Source organism: Zophobas morio, unplaced genomic scaffold (genome assembly GCF_036711695.1).
Source record: "Zophobas morio isolate AGI-343-1 ecotype UQ-CSIRO unplaced genomic scaffold, CSIRO_AGI_Zmor_V1 ptg000012l, whole genome shotgun sequence".
Lineage (NCBI taxonomy): Eukaryota > Metazoa > Arthropoda > Insecta > Coleoptera > Tenebrionidae > Zophobas > Zophobas morio.
Genome location: NW_026972117.1, coordinates 960,350 through 979,850, shown reverse-complemented (window position 1 = coordinate 979,850; position 19,501 = coordinate 960,350). Strand labels below are relative to the sequence as shown.

The window sequence follows — 19,501 nt, the reverse complement described above, 5'->3', positions numbered from 1 at the left end:
CCTGATGGGCGTACCTCTAAGACGATGCTGGTCCTCCCCAAGGTAAAGGTTTCCAAGGTCTTAGAGGAAGTTCATGCCGGAACATCTGGAGCCCACTTCGGAGTGAACAAAACTTTGTCGAAAATCCGGGAGAGGTTTTATTGGGTAGGTCATCGTGACGATGTCGAAAGTTGGTGTCGCAAGTGTACGACGTGTGCGGCCAGCCAAGGTCCTCATACCAGGGCGAGGGGAAAGATGAATAAATATAATGTTGGGGCACCTTTCGAAAGAATCGCCATCGATGTGGCCGGTCCGTTCCCTGTAACAAACGACGGCAACAAGTTTATCCTGGTGGCTAGCGACTACTTCAGCAAGTGGCCAGATGCCTATGCCATTCCAAATCAGGAAGCCGTCACGGTCGCGAAAGTACTGGTTGACAATTGGATCAGTAGGTTTGGCGTCCCCTTGGAACTTCACTCAGACCAGGGACGCAATTTCGAATCCAACGTCTTCCAAAGAGTGATGCAGCTACTGGGAATACGTAAGACAAGGACAACGCCACTACACCCACAGTCCGACGGCATGGTGGAAAGGTTCAATCGGACTATGGAGCAACACCTTTCGAAAGTGGTAGAAGAGCACCAAAGGGATTGGGACCAGCACCTTCCACTATTCCTGCTGGCCTACCGCGCAGCTATCCACGACACCACGGGCCAAACACCTGCTCACGTTGTATTTGGGAAGGAACTGCGGCTGCCCTGTGACCTAGTCTTTGGATTGCCATCCGAAGAACCGATGGAAGTACGTGACTACGTGGACGAACTGAAAGAGAAGTTGGTCAACGTACATGAACTAGTGAGGGGCCGGATCAAGATTGCCAGTGACCGAATGAAGACCCGTTATGATGTGAAGGCCAACTGTGGCGGATTCCAGGAAGATGACTTAGTGTGGCTGTATAACCCCCGACGGAAGAAGGGACGTTGCCCAAAACTGGCTCCTGACTGGGAAGGTCCATACACTATCGTCACTAGAATAAATGACGTAGTTTATCGGATCCAACGTGGACCAAAGACGAAGATGAAGATCGTTCATCTCGATCGACTAAAACGGTACGAAGGAAACAACGAAGACGCTTCCGATCGGGACGATCGGATTTGAAGAGGGGGGCAGTGTTACGAAATACACCCTTACGCCGCCCCAGTACGACGCCTATGGCGGTCGAGAGCCTTCTGGACGTACGCACGGCGCTGATGGGTGAATCATCGCTGTTGACGGCCGAGAGGCGGGCGCATAAAGACAGGTCTGGAGCGTCTCGAAGCGGCGTCCAGGGGAGTCTCGAAGCGGAGTCGCGATGGATGTTCGTGAAGGATCTCGATCAGAGACTATGGGTTTAAATAGAGGCGACCGTAGGTAATGGATGCATTCATCCAGTGAAGACAGTCGAGAGCGCCGGAATAATTTCTGTACATATTCGTCGCAATAGATAGTGTTGTAATTCCAACTAAAGAAATACATTTTTTGAGTTTTACCAACACCCGATTTATTATTCGTCCGTCAATCGTAACAGTATTTACATCATAATAGTTATTTATTATACAAGCGGTTAAAGTGAATGTTTAATGAGCGCCTTAAGACCACGAGTTACACATTCATTTTAACCGCGAGTGTAATACAAACTTTTATTCAATTTTGACAACCCCAAGTCCCAAATTGTGAAAAAATTGGTGATTCAAAGTTCACATTCGAGAAACGTCAGAATTGACAGCGACCAAATAAAAGTTTTATATGCGTAGAATTTAGGTTACAATATCAGGTGTGTGTGTGTAGTATGTGACTCTGACGACGGTGTTTGTTTATTTTAAACAAACTAAAATTATCGAAAAATTGCAAAATCATGCAAGATTCCAACGGCAAAACTTGCTCCCAAAAAAGAGCAAATCAGAAAGTGTATCAAAAGTTCCTTAGATGGAAAGAGCAGCAAGGCATTGGAGAAATTACAGAAATGGTAACCATGGTTTTAAAACAGCAAAATAAAAATTTTATTTCGCTAGCGGTTTAAAAATTTTATGGTGCTACCGGATAAACCAAAGCTTTAGTGGCCTACTGACGGCAAAATAAACGTTTGTTTACATGTCAAAATTGAATAAAATTTATTTATTTTACTTTATACTATGTCAAGTTTGACGTTTTACTGGATCGAACGATTCCGGTAAAATCAAAAAAACGGACAAGTCCGATAAAATTGAGCCAAAAAGGACAAGTGTTCCATTTCCGGAAGCGGCCACTGACCCTTTTGGGTCTCTTTTGCTTTACCTGTTATTGTAAATACAAATGTAAATTTAGTACTTCTGTAACCGTCCTGTATTAAACATCGAAACCGAACGCTGTCTATTATCTCGCACGCAAGAAAACAAAGGTCCTTGGAGCAATATCAAAGTACAATTCGGTATCACATTGTCGTATCAACCAGATTACAAAAAATACTGGTAGGACGAGCCGAGTTGCACAAAACATTCGTCCATCGAGTCGGATTATACAAAACAATAAGTCCTGTAAAGTGTTATAAGTACTATGTGTTTAAACATATGATGCTGATTTGCACGAATAAACAAATTAAAACATTTACCAAAGAGCGGTTGCTAACGATGTCAGAAAAAGTGACTCGATTTGGATTTTTTCTCAAAATAATAATAATATTATCGAATAAAAAAGTATGTTGACAGTATGAAATAAAATACATAACATACGTCCGGTAACTCTTTTCGCAGTACTCGTTTCGAAATTAAAGACTCGGCTACCTACTCGTCCTGAAACATATCACTCGTACTGTAAAATTTGAGCTACCGGACCGGACCGTATTTAGAATAACTTTAATTACCATTTATGTTTTCATCAACACTAACAAGTATTTAAAATAACAAGTAATAATTTGTTTGTATTGTTTATTCATTATAATAATTCCATTTATTCACCAGAAACTTTTAAACGAAATAAAATCTAATCGACTAGAAATAACGGCAAAGTTGTGCTAGGCTCATCTGGCAACGTTGCAAATTATATAAATGGTTACTATGAGATTTTTACACATTGTTTTCGTCGCCCTCTGTCGAGTGGTAGCTTTATTAAATGTATTGTTGCTGCGATTTGGGTTATCTACGCGCGCGATTGGTGTCCAAGCTTTTCGCCGGCGTTTGACGGCCGACTGTTGGTGCGCCATCTCTTGTTCGCCGGCCGTTGGCCTGTTCGCTCCAAACAATAGCATGGGTCTATCTATATGTATTTAATCAATGTGGTAGAGCAGGCGATAAGGGTTTTACCTGGAAAGTCGCTTCCGTAAATTTTAGTGGCGCTCCTATCGGCAAAGTACTGAACTAACGGCTCAAAATCTGTCGAATTGATACCCATTTTTTTCAATAATTGTTAGTTTTTGTTAAATACTCTGCTAACCAATAGATCATTAATTTTCCTCTGATATTTCTGTTAAAATTATTCGACGTATTTTGCATTAATTTGTGGTATATTTAGATTTTAATAAACACATTATTATTTAAACAAATTGTACCACTAACAAACATTTAATGACTCTGCGGGCTGTAAAAAGTGATGTTTTATCCATGTGCGAATTTTCAAGCGATTCTCATTCAAAAAACTTGAAAAGAAAACATACAGTGGTCTCTGCGCTCTAGAACATGAAAAAAGCTGCAGTTTGATGTATGATACATCTATATTAATATCATTTTTTCATACAAAAAACCACAAAAATGTTATACCTCGTCTAGCGAGTCCCCTTAAGTCATTTGTAATTTATAAATCCAAGGTTAATGACGAAAACCTTTGTAAACTGTAAATTCCTAAAAATGTTATTAAAATAATTTAGAATCCTATAAACTTAACAAAAAATGTGCCTAGCGGTCGTGAAGCATTTATAAAACTCGAAAAAAACTTAAAAGAAGTTGATCAGTTTAAGAAAACTAAAGTTACGCATCGTACAGAAACAACGCCAGAAAATGAAGCTGCCCTGTTTGAAATTATAGAAAATACCAGAAGTGAAACCCTTCTGGTCACATTCTTCCTAATTTCTCAATCGTCATTCTAAAGAAAGTCGAAAAATCGAAAAATTGAAAATTTCGAACTCAAAAAATTGCACATCGGAAATATAAATAAAAATATATATAGTGAACCAAGACCTATAAGGTTATATGGCCATCATAAAAGTAGTTGACCGCAAATAAATACCCCCTTTGTGTGGTTCGCACTAAGCTTACCGGTTGGCAATAAATCATCTTCTAAACATTTCTTGTTCATATTTAACAGGGCCGGCTTTCAAAGCGAGTGGTTATTTCGGAACCCTCAGCGGCTGCAGGTAGTAAAGAAATAGTGGAGTGGTGGATTTTCAAAGTTAGTGAAAGCCGCCCCTGAACGAAACCACAAGAGCCGGTCGAGCTGCAGTGGACACGTTATTTACGACCGTAAAACCTTTTCTATTGTAAACAACTTAACTTCGACACAATGGGATGATTTTATGATGGCCATATAACCTTATAACTCTTGGTTCACTATATCTAGATATTTAACATAAAATTTCAACAAATGCTAGTGAGTTAACTCAATAGCAAAGATATTGTCTCTCCTTGCTGATACTTTAATTGAAGTGTTCATCTTTGAAAAGTTCCTGTAGAATTTCTTAATTCATTTTTTGCCGTTGTAAACTATAAATGATGGACATGGCAGAAAATACGGCTTTTATAATCTAGAATCAAAACCGGAGTTATGTTTTCAAAGATACTGAAGTTTACCTGTATTCCTAGTTCGTAATTAAGTGAAATGTTGTCAGAATACTTTATTTTAAACACTTTATTCGTGCTCGTTAGGAAAGTCAGGTAGATTCGTTTATTACGTTGGTCCCAGTCGCACCAGTCAACTTCACACAGCGCGTCAGCTATTTCCGGCGACTGAAAATTCCGAATTTGTTAAAGTACTACCACTAGGTAACATACCAAGTCTTCAATTCCTTGTCCACTAACGACTGTTCCCACCAATATAATAATTGCTGAAAGTAGATGAGCCACGAGCCGAAAATATTGACTAGACAAAGAACCTTCAAACTACCATTTTAATTAGACATTTTAGACCAGCTGGTGAATACCATACCGTGAAGCAAAGAAGCACAATACCGGCCAAGAAAGAAATCCCAGCGACCCGAAACGGGAAAACGAAGACCTGTGCACGTCCCAAAATTTTAAAACCACACCTAAAAAGTTCACTATATTTACTATAAAACTTCACCAAAGTCTTACTTGACGAGATGAGTGTGATTACGCACACAAAACAACAACTTTTCATTGACTTCTTGGTGGTAATTAGCAGAACTTGATTTTGGGTTGATATTCCGCAAGTGGTGTTTCAACATGTACTTTTGTAGACTGATGTGTCCATGGTAGTAATAAATTGCGAAGGCTGGTGTACTTAAACCCAGATAAGTTAAGCCAAAAACTGCAGGTTTAATTAAACACCACACAATCGGAGTTTCCCATTGTGGCAAATACATGTTGGCCAGTTTGAAGGTAAATATAAAGTCGTTATCTTGCGGCGTCGGTACAGTGTATGCAATAAAAATCACGCAACTTGAAACTATAGACAGGAAAATACACAACGTGACGATAAACCAAATTTTCTTCATTTTCTCTTGAATTTCTTCAGGTGCGTCTTCGATCTTCCAGATTTGGATTCCATTGACTTTTTTTGTGATCTTGTCAGTTATGTACGATTGGGAGAAAACACACATCAGGGTCTTAAAAAAAATTGTTAGTAAGTACGTTACATTTTTAAGGTTGGTGTGTTACATAGAGAACTACGATGTATAGCGGTGCATACTGAACGAAATAATTCAATTCGAATTTCTTGAGGAATAAGTAAGTTTGTAATAGAATCAGAGGTGACAAACCTAGTTTTAGAAGGAGAAGACCCAGTCTGATAATTTTTATTTCGTTAAGATCCACAACCAAAAATTGGCATATAGACATATAGCGTTGAACTGAAAAACAGTGAAAATGAGTAGGTAGAAATGAGCGTATTTACCTTTCATTTCTCTGTAGGGCAAAGAGAAGCCAAACTAAGTTAAAACATGCATGTTTTTATATTTAGTTTTACTATTGTTTGTATACGCCCCAAGGTCAGTCATACAAAAGAAACTGGAAGGCGAACTTAAATAATTAATCACAGAACACAAGCAGATAGTTCTAAAATATGTATTAACACATTTGTCCACGCTGTCTTTCACTTACTAATTAACAACTAATCGATAATTAATAATTCAGTTATTTGAGCAACCAAAAAGTTGCTGCAAAATTTAAATACACGTAAAATTTCAAATTACAAAACCTCCTTCAGTTCAAACCACTCGAAAACGTCCATCATCTTTATACACTACCCCGAACTACACGCATTAAAGCAACTTTATTCAAATTCGAAGATAAAATCCAGCCACCGGCCAAAAGACCCACCCACCCAGCTACCTGTCCACCGCACAGTTTAATCGGCTTAAAGCCGGCCTCGATTACCACAAAAACCCAAAGAACGACGATTACAAACATATTAGCGGAGGCAGCAGCAGCAGGACGCACCGAATGATTTACTGCGGATTTAACCCTCTTCTCCATGACAATTCCCAGCAGGTGAAAGTGCGAGCCGCCCTCCCGGCCCGCAAAGTAATGGAAAATTATTCATAACGGACGTATAACGGAACAATTTTCGATATTAGACTACTCCCAATAAATATGCTGATTGAAAAAGCTTTCAGAAGACGGCAGCGACGTACTTCGCCGAAAGAGAAAAAAGGCGATGCTTTTATGAGAGTTGAATGACCATTGCTGTTTGGAATTTGTTGAATGGGTACGGCCCGGTTTTTGTATAAAAGATTTATATTTGGTATATAGGGCGAAACAGGAAACGGGATAGGCTAGTTTTCGATGATAGCGGAGCCATTTTTATCTGGAGGAACAGCCGGAGCTTTGATTCGGGGTGCAGGAATGCGCGTTTCCTGGCTCGGAGTTTCATACTTCGTTAGGGGAACAGACGGCGCGGCGCACACGAAATTATGTGCGATGGGGACGGAAGTAACGTGTTCTCTTTTTGGAAAATTGCATTAGACGTGATTTAAATAAAAACTTCTAGAAAGTAAGCTAAAGAGGTTTTGTAATCGAGTCCATCGGACGACTGTTGCTTTCATGTTTTCTCGACGTTTCATGAACCCTTTTCAGTTTCAGATAAATATTCGAAATTACCGGACTGTTAATCTCATAGTTATGATCTGGTATTCGTACTAGTTTTAAACATAAACACACATCAGTATATCGAAAGTATACAACCAATAACACACGAAGACTATTTCGTTAAAAACAAATTTAACAATAATCTTTAAAAATTAATTTTAATGTAAAAAAATCTATGATTCAATTTTTCGATTCTTCGATTTCTCGATATACCCATTTTTGGAAAAACGTTTTATAATTATAATTTTTCAAAGAAGGGGGCTGGACTTGAGGGACGAGGGAAGTTCTGTCGATCAATTTTTCATGTGAAATAACCAATAATAGTGGCCAGGCGATCTGTATTCTAACCAACTGAAGATAGATATTTATTCCCAAAACAACCCTCATAAATAAAGACTGCTAAAAATTCGAGATAATCGTGATCCGCTTGATTAGTCATAATTTTATAACGCCGCCCCCGTATAAGGGATTTGGGTAAAATAAAATATTTAAAATTTCGTAGGCTCGAAAGACGAATTCTCTCCGAGACATCTCAAGAATGTGAGGGAAACGAGTGCTGCAATAAAATGGTTAGCATTGAATTTTCAATGACTTCATATTCGTCCACTCTTTCAGGACTACAAGCGGGGAAAATATAATTAAACTTCATTACTGATTCCTGGCAGACGTGAATGGAATTGGGTGCCGCTTTCACCAAATAAATTTCAAAAAAAGGGAATGAATTGAGAGTAATGACAAAGTAACGCCATGTTGTAGCTCATTTTTAACTAGATATGGAAAAGCGACCTGCGTGGGGGCTGTGTCCAAAAATTCAATCAAACATGGTGGGAATAAAGCCGGAGTTGAACTCTAAATTGGCTTTTTAATTCGCTCGTTTTGCTTTGTGTTTCTGTTTGTTGTTTTTGTTGATAAAATTTGAAAAATCGACTCACTCTCTATAACTAGAGACCCTAGATATACTTTGGAAAAGAGTTGTGACACGGACATTTTCTGTCTCTATCTTTATTACATGACGGTCAGTTATGAAATAGCTATAGTGATTGCTGTCTTTATCTAATTTAGTGATTTAGTTTCAAAAACTTCAAAAGAAATTTATAGGTTAAGTTACATTTTCAAGCAGTGGCGTAGTGCTTCAAATAGTTTCTTTGAAATTTTGTTAACAGTACTGACACTGACAGTACCTTATACATATTTAAGAAGAAGTGTTATGCGGTTAAGTACTTCTTACAATTTGCAACCGGCATCGCTGGTAAAACAGAAAAATACGGAATACCTAATCATACTGATTTACACTTTATAAGATTAAGTACATCACAATTTGCAGTTAAGTGTAAACACCATTCTGTACTTAGGTACTATCGTTGTTCCTAGCTAAAATTTGGAGAGTGTATCACATTGTCAGTATCTATTTGCAAGCTCGTCTTCCTATAAACCAGTAGATGTTCACTCGTATTTACCTCCGGTTATATTGAGTCGTGTTTCTGAAGAAGATGTTTTCAACTTTTTACGTAGACTTGCAAACAAGGAAACCTGTGGTGATGATATGTTGCCATCTTTTCTTATAAAAGACTGTAGATATGTATTTGCGCGTCCGTTGTCAAAAATTATTAATCTATCTCTGCAAACGTCAACATTTCCTGAAATATGGAAGAGAGCTCGTATCGTACCAGTTTTAAAAAGCGGCAATAGGTCGGATGTAAAGAACTACAGGCCAATTGCGATATTATCCATCTTTAGTAAAGTTTATGAACAAATTCTATATGAAGTTATTTATAACAAAATTAGATCTTACATCTCTCCTTTTCAACATGGCTTTATGTCTTCTAGATCTACAGTCACCAATTTGTCATGTATAACTCAAGACATCTGTAAATCTATTGATAGAAATACACAGATAGACGTCATCTATGTGGACTTCTCAAAAGCGTTTGACAGAATTGATCATGATATACTTCTGTCAAAACTAAGTGCATTTGGACTATGCCCGCAGCTTTTAAGATTAATGACATCCTATCTCTCAAACCGTTTAAATTATGTTCACTTTAATGGCTTCACATCTTACGAATATGAATCAAAATCTGGAGTCCCTCAAGGATCAAACCTAGGGCCCCTTCTTTTCAACATATTTATTAATGACTTGGTTATTTCATTTACGTGTAAGACTTTAGCCTATGCAGATGATCTTAAGCTCTTTCATTCAATTGTCCATGATGAAGACATGTTATTGCTACAAGAGAACGTTAACATACTGTTTAACTGGTGTATCCAGAACAAACTTCCTCTTAATTATGACAAATGCTGCTTTGTGTCATACACAAGAAAAATCCACCTAATTAACACACATTATGTACTTAACCACTATCAGTTAGAATGTAAAGAGACGATAAAAGACCTTGGTGTAATTTTTGACAAAAAGCTTACATTTACCAGTCACATTGATATGATTTGCAGATCAGCCAACAAATTACTTGGTTTTATTATGAGAACCTCTAAAACATTTCATGACAGTAACGTGATAAAAAGTTTGTATTATGCATTGGTTCTAAGCAAAATAGAGTATGCTTGTGTAGTCTGGTCTCCACTATATCACTGTTACGAACTTCAGTTGGAAAGGATTCAGAAAACTCTTCTTAAATACATATCATTTAAGACTAATGGAGTTTATCCTGGAAGAGGTACGGATTACACACTTTTGTTAGAAAAACATTCCTTTACATCACTGACAAAAAGACGTAATCAACAAGCAGTGAAATTTTTTTGCAAACTTCTTTCCAATTCTATTGATTGTCAAGACTTGTTAGGCGAAGTCTTCTTTTTAGTGCCAAGAATGGGTTCCCGTTTCTCAGTAAGCTTTTTTGTACCTAGGCCAAGGACCAACGTTCTCAGGAACTCCCCTGTTAGCAGAATGTCGCACCTTGCTAATTGTATTTAACTAGAGCATTTCACTACTGTTTTTCATTTTTCATTTTGTATGTAATACTATGTATTGTATTATAATATATTATATATTTTTAGTTTTAGTTTTAGTTTAATAGCTTTAATTACGCTATTGTTCATTCATAGTAATTTATGTTGTCCTGTAATTGGAGTACTTCTGTTGGGCAATAAAGTTTATTATTATTATTATTACTAATCGTTTTGCTTCTGGTCAAAACAACATTTTGTAATTTAACGAACGACACCGTGGTAAGAAATTTGAAGCATGTTTAGTAGGTTCTCTATCTACTATTCTATGATAAACAGTGTTTTTACAACGTCCTCACATTTCCATCATGAATATTTGCTCTGATATGTAGAATAATCTCAGTAGAAATATATAGATTCATGTACCTCTATATTAAATAAAACTTACAAGTTAAAATTTGTTACTTCTTTTAATTAAAATAACAATGAAAAAAAAATACAAAAACAAGCATGGTCATCGAATTTCTGTAACTCGAAATAATTAAGAAATGTTCCACAAACAATTAATTAAATTACCGAAGAATACATGAGGTTGGATTGAACATTTTTATATAAAGGTGGAGCGTTAGCAGCAAAATCAACATTCCTACTTTTGTTATTTGGGTTAACTATTGAATTTTGGAACTGCGTTTTTGTACTTTTGATTTTAATTTCTTTTGCAATTCTAGATAATGTGTCTCCAGTGTGGAATTCCCAGTAAAATAATAACATACGATTTGCTTCCATCGTAAGCTACACCTCCTAACATAAAAAACAAAACATAGGTAGTGACTTCATTTAAATTTGTTAATGTTGTTTCCCAAAAGTAATGAGGAACGTCGACAGTACTCTTTATCTGGATTGATTGCTGCTTCGCCTAAAAATAAACAATAATCTCTTTCCTAATCATTAAAATTTTGAATTTTGATTGTTAAATAGGTAAAAATTTCATGTAAAATTCCTGGTAAAAACGGTATGTGCTGAATTGAAAATTTATATTCAAAAGATATAGTTATGTCCTGATGTTCCACAGACAGATTTTTGTTTTAATGACTTCTTCTATTGTTTTATTGTTCCAGCGTTTTGGTAGTTTACATTTCACACTTAAATTTTGAATTTGCTTTTCGTTGAGAATCCCTTTTATAGTTCTGTTTTATGCATCGTCCTTAGTTTTGTAATTTATTACTTGCCATTCTAAACTTGAAATTTTTGCTTTCAAAACATTAATTTCTTTTTCAGCACCCCGCCTTATTTTTTCTTGTAACTTTTTTCATTTGCAGTTTTTTGATGAAGTTGTCTTTTTCGAAAATAGTCTGCTGAACTTCATCAATAACATTTTTTTTGCCAAGAACCGGTCATTTTGACGTAAATTCAGCCACATTATAAATTGTTGGAATTGCGTTCTCACATATTTTGCATTCACTTGAAATATAAAATTCTCTTTTTTGAAGTGAACCTGTTGACCAAGGATTAGATGGAAAATACAATTTCGGACAACGACCTCGCAAATGTAAGCCCATTTGCCAATTTTCCAAGATGGATATTGCATCTGTTCTTTCCATTTGTTAAGTAATATCTTGTTTTCGGGGCCTTTAAACAATGAGAAAATATTTGCTTCTGTATTTCTACAGTTTCGTACACAACAGACGACGACTATTCTCTTCCACGTCTATGTACTAAATGACAATTACAAACTGTCAAAACATGACTCAAAAAAGGCATCCGTAGCCAGCATAGTAAAATAAAATTTACCATTAATTTTGACGTTTCGTGTCACAACTCTTTTCCAAAGTATATCTAGGGTCTCTATCTATAACAGTTCATATCAAGACACTCTACATCTCAACTGCAAACGTCAAACTCCATTTGTCAAAAATGCCACGACTTATCACCCCCAGCACCCTCCTAACCTTCTCCCACTCTCTCCGCCGCCCCTACGCCACCGAGGCCGTCTTCAAAACCTCCCCCTACCGCCTCCACCGCCTCGACGCCGGCCCCGCTCCCGAAGTCACCCTGAAGAAAGACGACGCCCTCGTCCTCTACGAGCGCATGGCCACGATCCGCCGCATGGAGAACGAAATCAACAAGCTCTACAAATCCCGAGTGGTGGTGGGATTTTGCCACCTGTACTCCGGCCAGGAGGCCGTCGCCGTGGGCTTCTTCGCCAACCTCCGCCCCCACGACACCGCCATCACCACCTACCGCAGCCACGCTTGGGCCTATCTCTTCCACGGCTTGACCACCCACAGCGTCATCGCCGAGGTCTCCGGGGTCCAGTCCGGCAGCAGCCGGGGCAAAGGAGGCTCCATGCACATCTTCGGCAAGAACTTCTACGGAGGCCAAGCCATCGTGGGGGCGCACGTCCCCATAGGAGTAGGAGTCGCCCTAGCCCACAAGTACCGCAGCAACGGCGCCGTGAGTGTGACCATCATGGGGGACGGCGCCACCAACTCGGGACAAGTCGGGGAGGCCTACAACATGGCGAAGCTGTGGGACCTCCCGTGTCTTTTCTTGGTGGAGAACAACCACTACAGTATGGGCACGAGCGTGCCGCGCTCCACCCCCAACCCGGACTTCTACAAAAAAGGGGACATGATGCCGGGGGTGTGGATGGACGGGATGGACGTGGTGTCGGTGAAAGAAGGGGCGCGGTTCTGCATGGAGTACGTGACGGCGGGGAAGGGCCCCATCTTGGCGGAGGCCAACACGTACAGGTACTTCGGGCACTCGCTGTCGGACCCGGGGACGACCTACAGGACGAGGGAGGAAGTGCACAAGGTCCGGGAGACGCAGGACCCGCTGACCATCTTCAAGACGAAAATTATGGAGGCGGCGCTGGTAACGGAGGCCGAGCTGAAAGTGGTGGACGACAAGATAAAGGCGCACGTTAAGGAGGGACTGCAGAAGGCGAAAAAGGACAAGAAGCCGCCGGCCGAGGAGTTGACATACGATATTTACGCGAATGAGGTCATCAAGGAGGTGAGGGGAGTGAGTCCGTTCAAGCCGAAGGTACACAAGTCAACGGGGCAGGCCTACAACCTGAAGTAACGAAGAAGTGGATTTCAGTTCTAGAATATTTTTGGGGGTATTTGTGTGAATTTTTATTGTTCATTCATATAATAGTAATAACAATAGATGTGTTACCAATTAGTAATTCGCACTTAATAATTAATAATATAAGCGTATATCAATTATAATTATTCATTCATTTCAAAGCACTTTCAAATTCGTTTCAAGCAGGAATACCTAAAACCTCAAGATTGTTTTAGATTTTTCAAAAAAAAAAACGAGTTCCCAAAATTAACTCAAAAACAGGTCAGGTCAGAATTTTCCAAAAATAGAAAATCAAAGTCCCCCAAAATTGTTTACACCGTGGGTACCCAAGAGTCTCCCGTATTAAAAAAAAACACTGCGGCATTCAAAACTTTTTCAAATTCATAAAATATATAACACTAAAAGCTCAAAAGATTTTTTCAAGTTCATCCATCAACAAAACACAATCCTGGACTCTGGAGAAACGGTTCGAGGTTTTTTTTTTTGAAAAAGTTGCCTAAAAATTCTTAAAAAATTCAAGGATGTAGATCACGATATGCTGTTTCCAAAAATGTAGCGTATTTATGAGCACGGAACCATAAGTTCGAAATATCCGGCGTGGCATTCGAATTTTTTTCAATTTTCTCAAAATTGCTATATTTTAATGGGCGATTCTGGAAAAACGGTTCGACTTATCGAAGAAATTAGACCGGAAGTGACTTCTGCAGTCCTAAATCTACAAGAAAATGTGCTAAGTTAAATTTCGAAAATGAACGAAAATCGGTCGAAATTTGCACTAGATGGGAATTATTTTTGAAAAAGTTGTCTAAAAATTGTGAAAAAATTCAGGAACGTAGATCTCGACATGCTAATTCCAAAAATATAGTGTGTTGATGGTTACGGAGCAAAATTTTCGAAAGAACCGGTAGGAAATGCGAATTTTTCAAAATTTCTAAAAATGTCGATATTTCAACGGTCAATTGTGAAAAAACGGTTGCACTTATCAAAGAAACGATGCCGGAAGCCGGAAAAAGAGGAATGGATGAAGGCCGAAGGATCAAGGACGAAGGACGAAGAATCGAGGACGAAGGATCAAGGACGATGGGTCAAGGACGAAGAATCAAGGACGAAGGATCAAGGACGAAGGACAAACGACGAAGAATCAAGGACGAAGAATCAAGGACGATGGGTCAAGAACGAAGGATCAAGGACGAAGAACGAAGGACAAAGGATCAAGGACGAAAGACGAAGAACGAAGAATTAAAGACGAAAGACAAAGGACGAAGGTCGAAAGACGAAGAATCAAAAACAGAGGACGAAAAATCAAGAACGAAGGACGAAAGACGAAGGATCAAAAACTTCACTTTTAAAAAAGTTGTCTCAAAATTTTGAAAAAATTCAGGGACGTAGATCTCGACATGCTGATTTCAAAAGTATAGTATGTTGATGGTTACGGAGCAAAATTTTCGAAAGAATCGGTAGGAAATGCGAATTTTTGAAAATTTCTAAAAATTTCGATACTTCAACGGTTGATTCCGGAAAAACGGATGAAGTTATCAAAGAAACGAGATCCATAGTGAGTTCTACTCCCTAAGAAAAAAAAGGGTAGAGGGTATATCATTTGGCAAAGTCGATTTTATCTTAGCATGTACTAACCCCGCCCACCCACCCTCTCTTTTTTTAGAAGGTATGTCATGGGCCAAAATCAGTCTTTATCTTAGCAAGTACTAGCCCCGCCCACCCACCCTCTCTCTTTTTTAATTTATACATATTTGCCAAATATAAATTTTGGTGATTCTGATAGCATTGTTTTTATTTCAAATCCAATTCTCATATGAATGACGCGGGTTTAAGGATGATTATCGGACATTTTAGTTGAAATTTATAAATTGAAATCCGTAGAAAGTAAAATGGTAGGGGAGAGTGGGGGAATTGGAGCCATGTAAGGAAAAGTAAAAAAAAATACAGTTTCGGGTACAATCGCTGACCTTTATAGACACTAATCAGTCTTTTAGTTACCGGTCTTTCAATAATTGCTAAAGAACATAAAAAAAATACAACCTTACATAGGTAAAATCACGTTTTTTATAAATCTTACTTTTGCTCCCATTACCCCACGCATCGGGTAATGAGAGCCATGAAGTCTTCATATGTGTAATGAGAGCCATGAAATAACACTAAACAAAATAAAATCATATTTTTACCTATTAAAGAGGAACTTAAACAATAAAAAAATTTTAAGTAATCAACAAAACATAAAATAAAACATTTTCAATAAAAAAGTAATAACAAAAGGTATTTTAGGGATCTAAACAGAAATTGCAAAGATAATCTTTAGGGTGATCGCAACCTGAACACTCAGAATGGGCCCATTTGCCACAAGCTCTGCAACGATACCATAATTCTTCATCTTTACCAACATCGTTACAAATCATACATACATTTTCCTCCTCAGAGTATACAGAATCATCATCACAAATATTATTTTCATCGATAGATGATTCGTCAGAAGTGCTGTCTTGGAACAAATATTTAGTTACTGTTTATATTTTTTTGAGATAATTTATTCTTAACCTGTCTCTTATTCTTAGATTTATTTATTTGTATTTTCTTTGATTTATTCCTATTCATCACTCTTTTGTTCTTTTTCTCCTTCTCCTCAAAAACTTCCTTCATAGGGGTAATAAGAGCCATGGCGGGGTAATGGGAGCTTGAGTAGCTCCCATTACCCGGCAGTTAACCATCTCAAGCTAGCGACAATAACCCAAAAAACTTCGCTAAATAAGTTTGTCTTTCAATGTTATCATAAAATTGAACAAATAATCCATATAATAGACGCAAAATACGACAAAATAATTAAAGTTTAGGTACTCATTTTATTTCTGAGATTTTGCACTTTTTTGTAGTGAGATCACTCCAAACACACTTCTTCTTGTCATCACTGTGGGCGTGCTACTGGGCCGGCCGGCGGCCATCACGTGACATGAACGAATGTTTTCGAATTCATTCCTATCAATTTCGTGCGACTGATGCGTTCCAGTCTGTGTAAATTTTAGTGGCTCCTATTACCCGCTAGCTCCCATTCCCCCACTCTCCCCTACATTTCACCTCACATTTTTTTTCATCTATTTTAAGGCACTATCTATCATTTTTTAAGCAAGCACGCCAATTTTGACGTTATTTAATGAATTTTTTAACAGTTCATCCCATTTTGAGGTTATTGTTTAAAGAATTGTGGGTTTTTAAAGATTTTGATCATGATTCCTGCGGATCCATACAGAAATCGAAAATTGACCTGGTTCATTAAAAAAATGATAAGACTCTATAATAAATTAAATGTAATGAGAAACGTACCATTATTTTACTTACTACTAATTTGCCAATTTTTTTGGTATTATGTAATATATTTAATTTTATAGGATTAGTACATAGTCCTACAAGTGTGATTCATGAATCCGTGTTGACTTTTCACCTTTAGCATCCAGATTTTTGGAAAAAAAATCAACATTTTATAATACTATTTTACAATTTAACTTTGAAATTGCAAAAACCGAATGCTGTGAAATCATGCAAGTATTTTAAGATTGTTGATTGAACGTGCTAAAACTCCAAGTCCAAAAACAACATAATTTTTTCAAAACGCCAATGTCGACGGCAAAACTGAAAATAATACCCAAACAGCATCTGTATGCAATACCACAGGGCCGGGACTTTATAAATTTCCCGTTGGACTGCCATGTCCTGAATCCGACGCTGGTTATACTGTATACACATAATTGTTGAGAGATTTTTTCCCTTCAGCCTCCCGTAACGAATCGTATAGTTGAACTGAATCCATTAACTGCTCCGAGACCAAATTTCTCTGCCACTTTTGATTCTTCTTTTTCCAGCTCAAATCCACCCCGAGCGCTGCAACTGCACTAAAATGTCGTCCCACCATCAATACCCATTTCCTCGTGACACTCAAAACCGGCTATCGTTTATCTAAAAGCTGCAGCACAAAGCTTTGTCTAACCCTATCGCCTCTCTCCACAACCTCCAACCTCCACGAATATAAATATTTTACAACCGCGGGTTAAATTTCGACTTGGAACAAGTTTTAATCTCTAAATCTTCAAAAACTTCCTCCGCAACCCACTAGCGGCTAGTTCTCTGCAGTATCCTTGTCCCGAATCGATGCAGCGATTAAATTTAAATAATTGCGGACAATTAAATGTCTGCATTTTCAAGTGCAGCAAGTCGGCTTGCTGTATTTTACGGCAGTTTTAACACGTCGCACGTAATTACACCCCTGCGATGGTCTAACTGATAGCATCGTTACCAACTATTAGGGCACACGCGCCCTCAATTTTCGTTATAATTAAATGCGAGGGGGCGGGGAGATAAATAATGGACAACGGCTGGGTTAAACCGGGAGCTATTATTATCGTGTCGTTTATGGTCACGTTTAAATTGTGCGTTGTATGTATTAGATTATTATTACTAATAAAATAAAAAAAATAACAAAATCTAGCCGCTGCCTGTCAGTCCACCGAAATGTCAGCCTTCAAACTCCTCGCCTCGTTCCTCCCAAAGCTGCCTTTCCGTCCCTTCGCCTCCGAAGCCACCTTCAAGACCCAGCCCTACGTCCTCTACCGCCTGGAGGGCCCCCCCGCCCCCGCGGTGACCCTCAATCGCGCCGATGCACTCCGCTTCTTCGAGGAGATGGTGACGATCCATCAGATGGAAGCCACCCTCAACCACCTCTACAAGTCCAAGACGGTCCGCGGCTTCTGCCACCTGTACTCCGGTCAGGAGGCCGTGGCCGTGGGCACGTTCGCCGCGCTGCGCCCCCAGGACACCACCATCACCACGTACCGGTGTCACGGCTGGGGCTTCCTCTACTACCAGTCCGTGGACCCCATCATCGCCGAGTTGGTTGGGGTGCGCTCCGGGTGTGTGCGCGGCAAAGGCGGCTCTATGCACATCTACGGCAAGCACAAGGACTTTTACGGGGGCAGCGCCATCGTGGGGTCGCACGTCCCCGTAGGGGTGGGGATCGCGCTGGCCCACAAGTACCGCAACACGGATGCCGTGAGTCTGATCTGCTACGGGGACGGCGCCACCAACAACGGCAACGTACTGGAGGCCTACAACATGGCGAAGTTGTGGGAGCTGCCGTGTTTCTTCCTGTGCGAGAACAACATCTACGGGATGGGGACGAAGTTGGAGAGGACCACGAAGAATACCAACGTCTTCGCCAAAGGGGATTTTATTCCGGGGATTCGGGTGGATGGGATGGATGTGTTGTCGGTGAGGGAGGCGGCGCGGTTTGCGATCGAGCACATCCGGGCGGGGAAGGGCCCCATTATTGTGGAGGCGCAGAGTTATAGGTACTTCGGACACTCGCTGTCGGATCCTGGTACGACTTACAGGACGTACGACGAAATCAAGGAGGTTCGAACGACGAGGGATCCGATTACTACGTTCAACAAGAAAATTTTGGAGGCGGGGTTGGCTACCGAGGAGGAGTTGGCTGCAATAGAGAAGAAGGTGAAGGCTAGTGTGCGTGAAAGCGCGACGAAGGCGGAAGCTGACCACCCGGTGGATGTTGAGGAGCTGACGCACGATATTTATGCGAACGAGGTGATCAGTGAAGTTCGGGGAATTAATAAAGTGTGGAAGCACAAGTCGTCTGGGAGGGCTTGGAATCTGAAATAGTCACAAAATGTCAATGTTGTTGTATGTAATTGTGGTGTTGTAGGAATATAAGCAAAATAAATAATTAGAATTAAAACGCTTTGTTCAAATTTTATACTTTCTGGTGGAAATACTTTGAGACGAACACGTCGCTGTAGACGTAGGAGCGTCAAAATTTAAGTGACAAAATGTTATGATTTAACCTGTTGTTGTCATAATATTTCCACTCTAGACACAAAATAATGGAAACTTAAGATGAAATGAAGAGGTAGGTCACATCGAAAAATTTAAATTAAATTACAATTAAAAAAAATAAATAAACTGAATTATTTTTCTGCCTCTCACTGCGCTTCCCAAAAGGTCAGCTAGGTTGGTATGAAATTTTAGGTTTTCAGCTTCTCAATTTTCAATTGTTCGATAATGTTCGACATTTCAGTTTTGGGCTTTTTCGATTTTTCGACTTTTCGATTATTTGACATTTCGATTTCTCGATTTTTCAGCTTTTCGATTCTTCAACTTTAACAAATTTTCAATTTTTCATCAATTTTTTTTAATTTGTAAATTTTTGATTTCTCGATTTTTCAATTTTTCGAATT

At 39.1% G+C, this 19,501-nt stretch overlaps 2 protein-coding genes across 2 annotated transcripts; both read left to right on the top strand.

The window, feature by feature from the left end:
• The first annotated feature begins 12,067 nt into the window (after positions 1 to 12,067).
• LOC135128261 (pyruvate dehydrogenase E1 component subunit alpha, mitochondrial-like) lies at positions 12,068 to 13,271 on the top strand. Its single transcript, XM_064055166.1, has one exon. The coding sequence runs from the start codon at positions 12,069 to 12,071 to the stop codon at positions 13,239 to 13,241; it is 1,173 nt and encodes a 390-aa protein (XP_063911236.1). The 5' UTR covers position 12,068; the 3' UTR covers positions 13,242 to 13,271.
• A 4,344-nt stretch (positions 13,272 to 17,615) lies between these two features.
• LOC135127830 (pyruvate dehydrogenase E1 component subunit alpha, mitochondrial-like) lies at positions 17,616 to 18,973 on the top strand. Its single transcript, XM_064054471.1, has 2 exons — positions 17,616 to 17,687; positions 17,754 to 18,973. Exons 1-2 carry the CDS (start codon positions 17,616 to 17,618, stop codon positions 18,924 to 18,926), a joined length of 1,245 nt encoding a protein of 414 aa, XP_063910541.1. The 3' UTR covers positions 18,927 to 18,973.
• Positions 18,974 to 19,501: the final 528 nt, after the last annotated feature.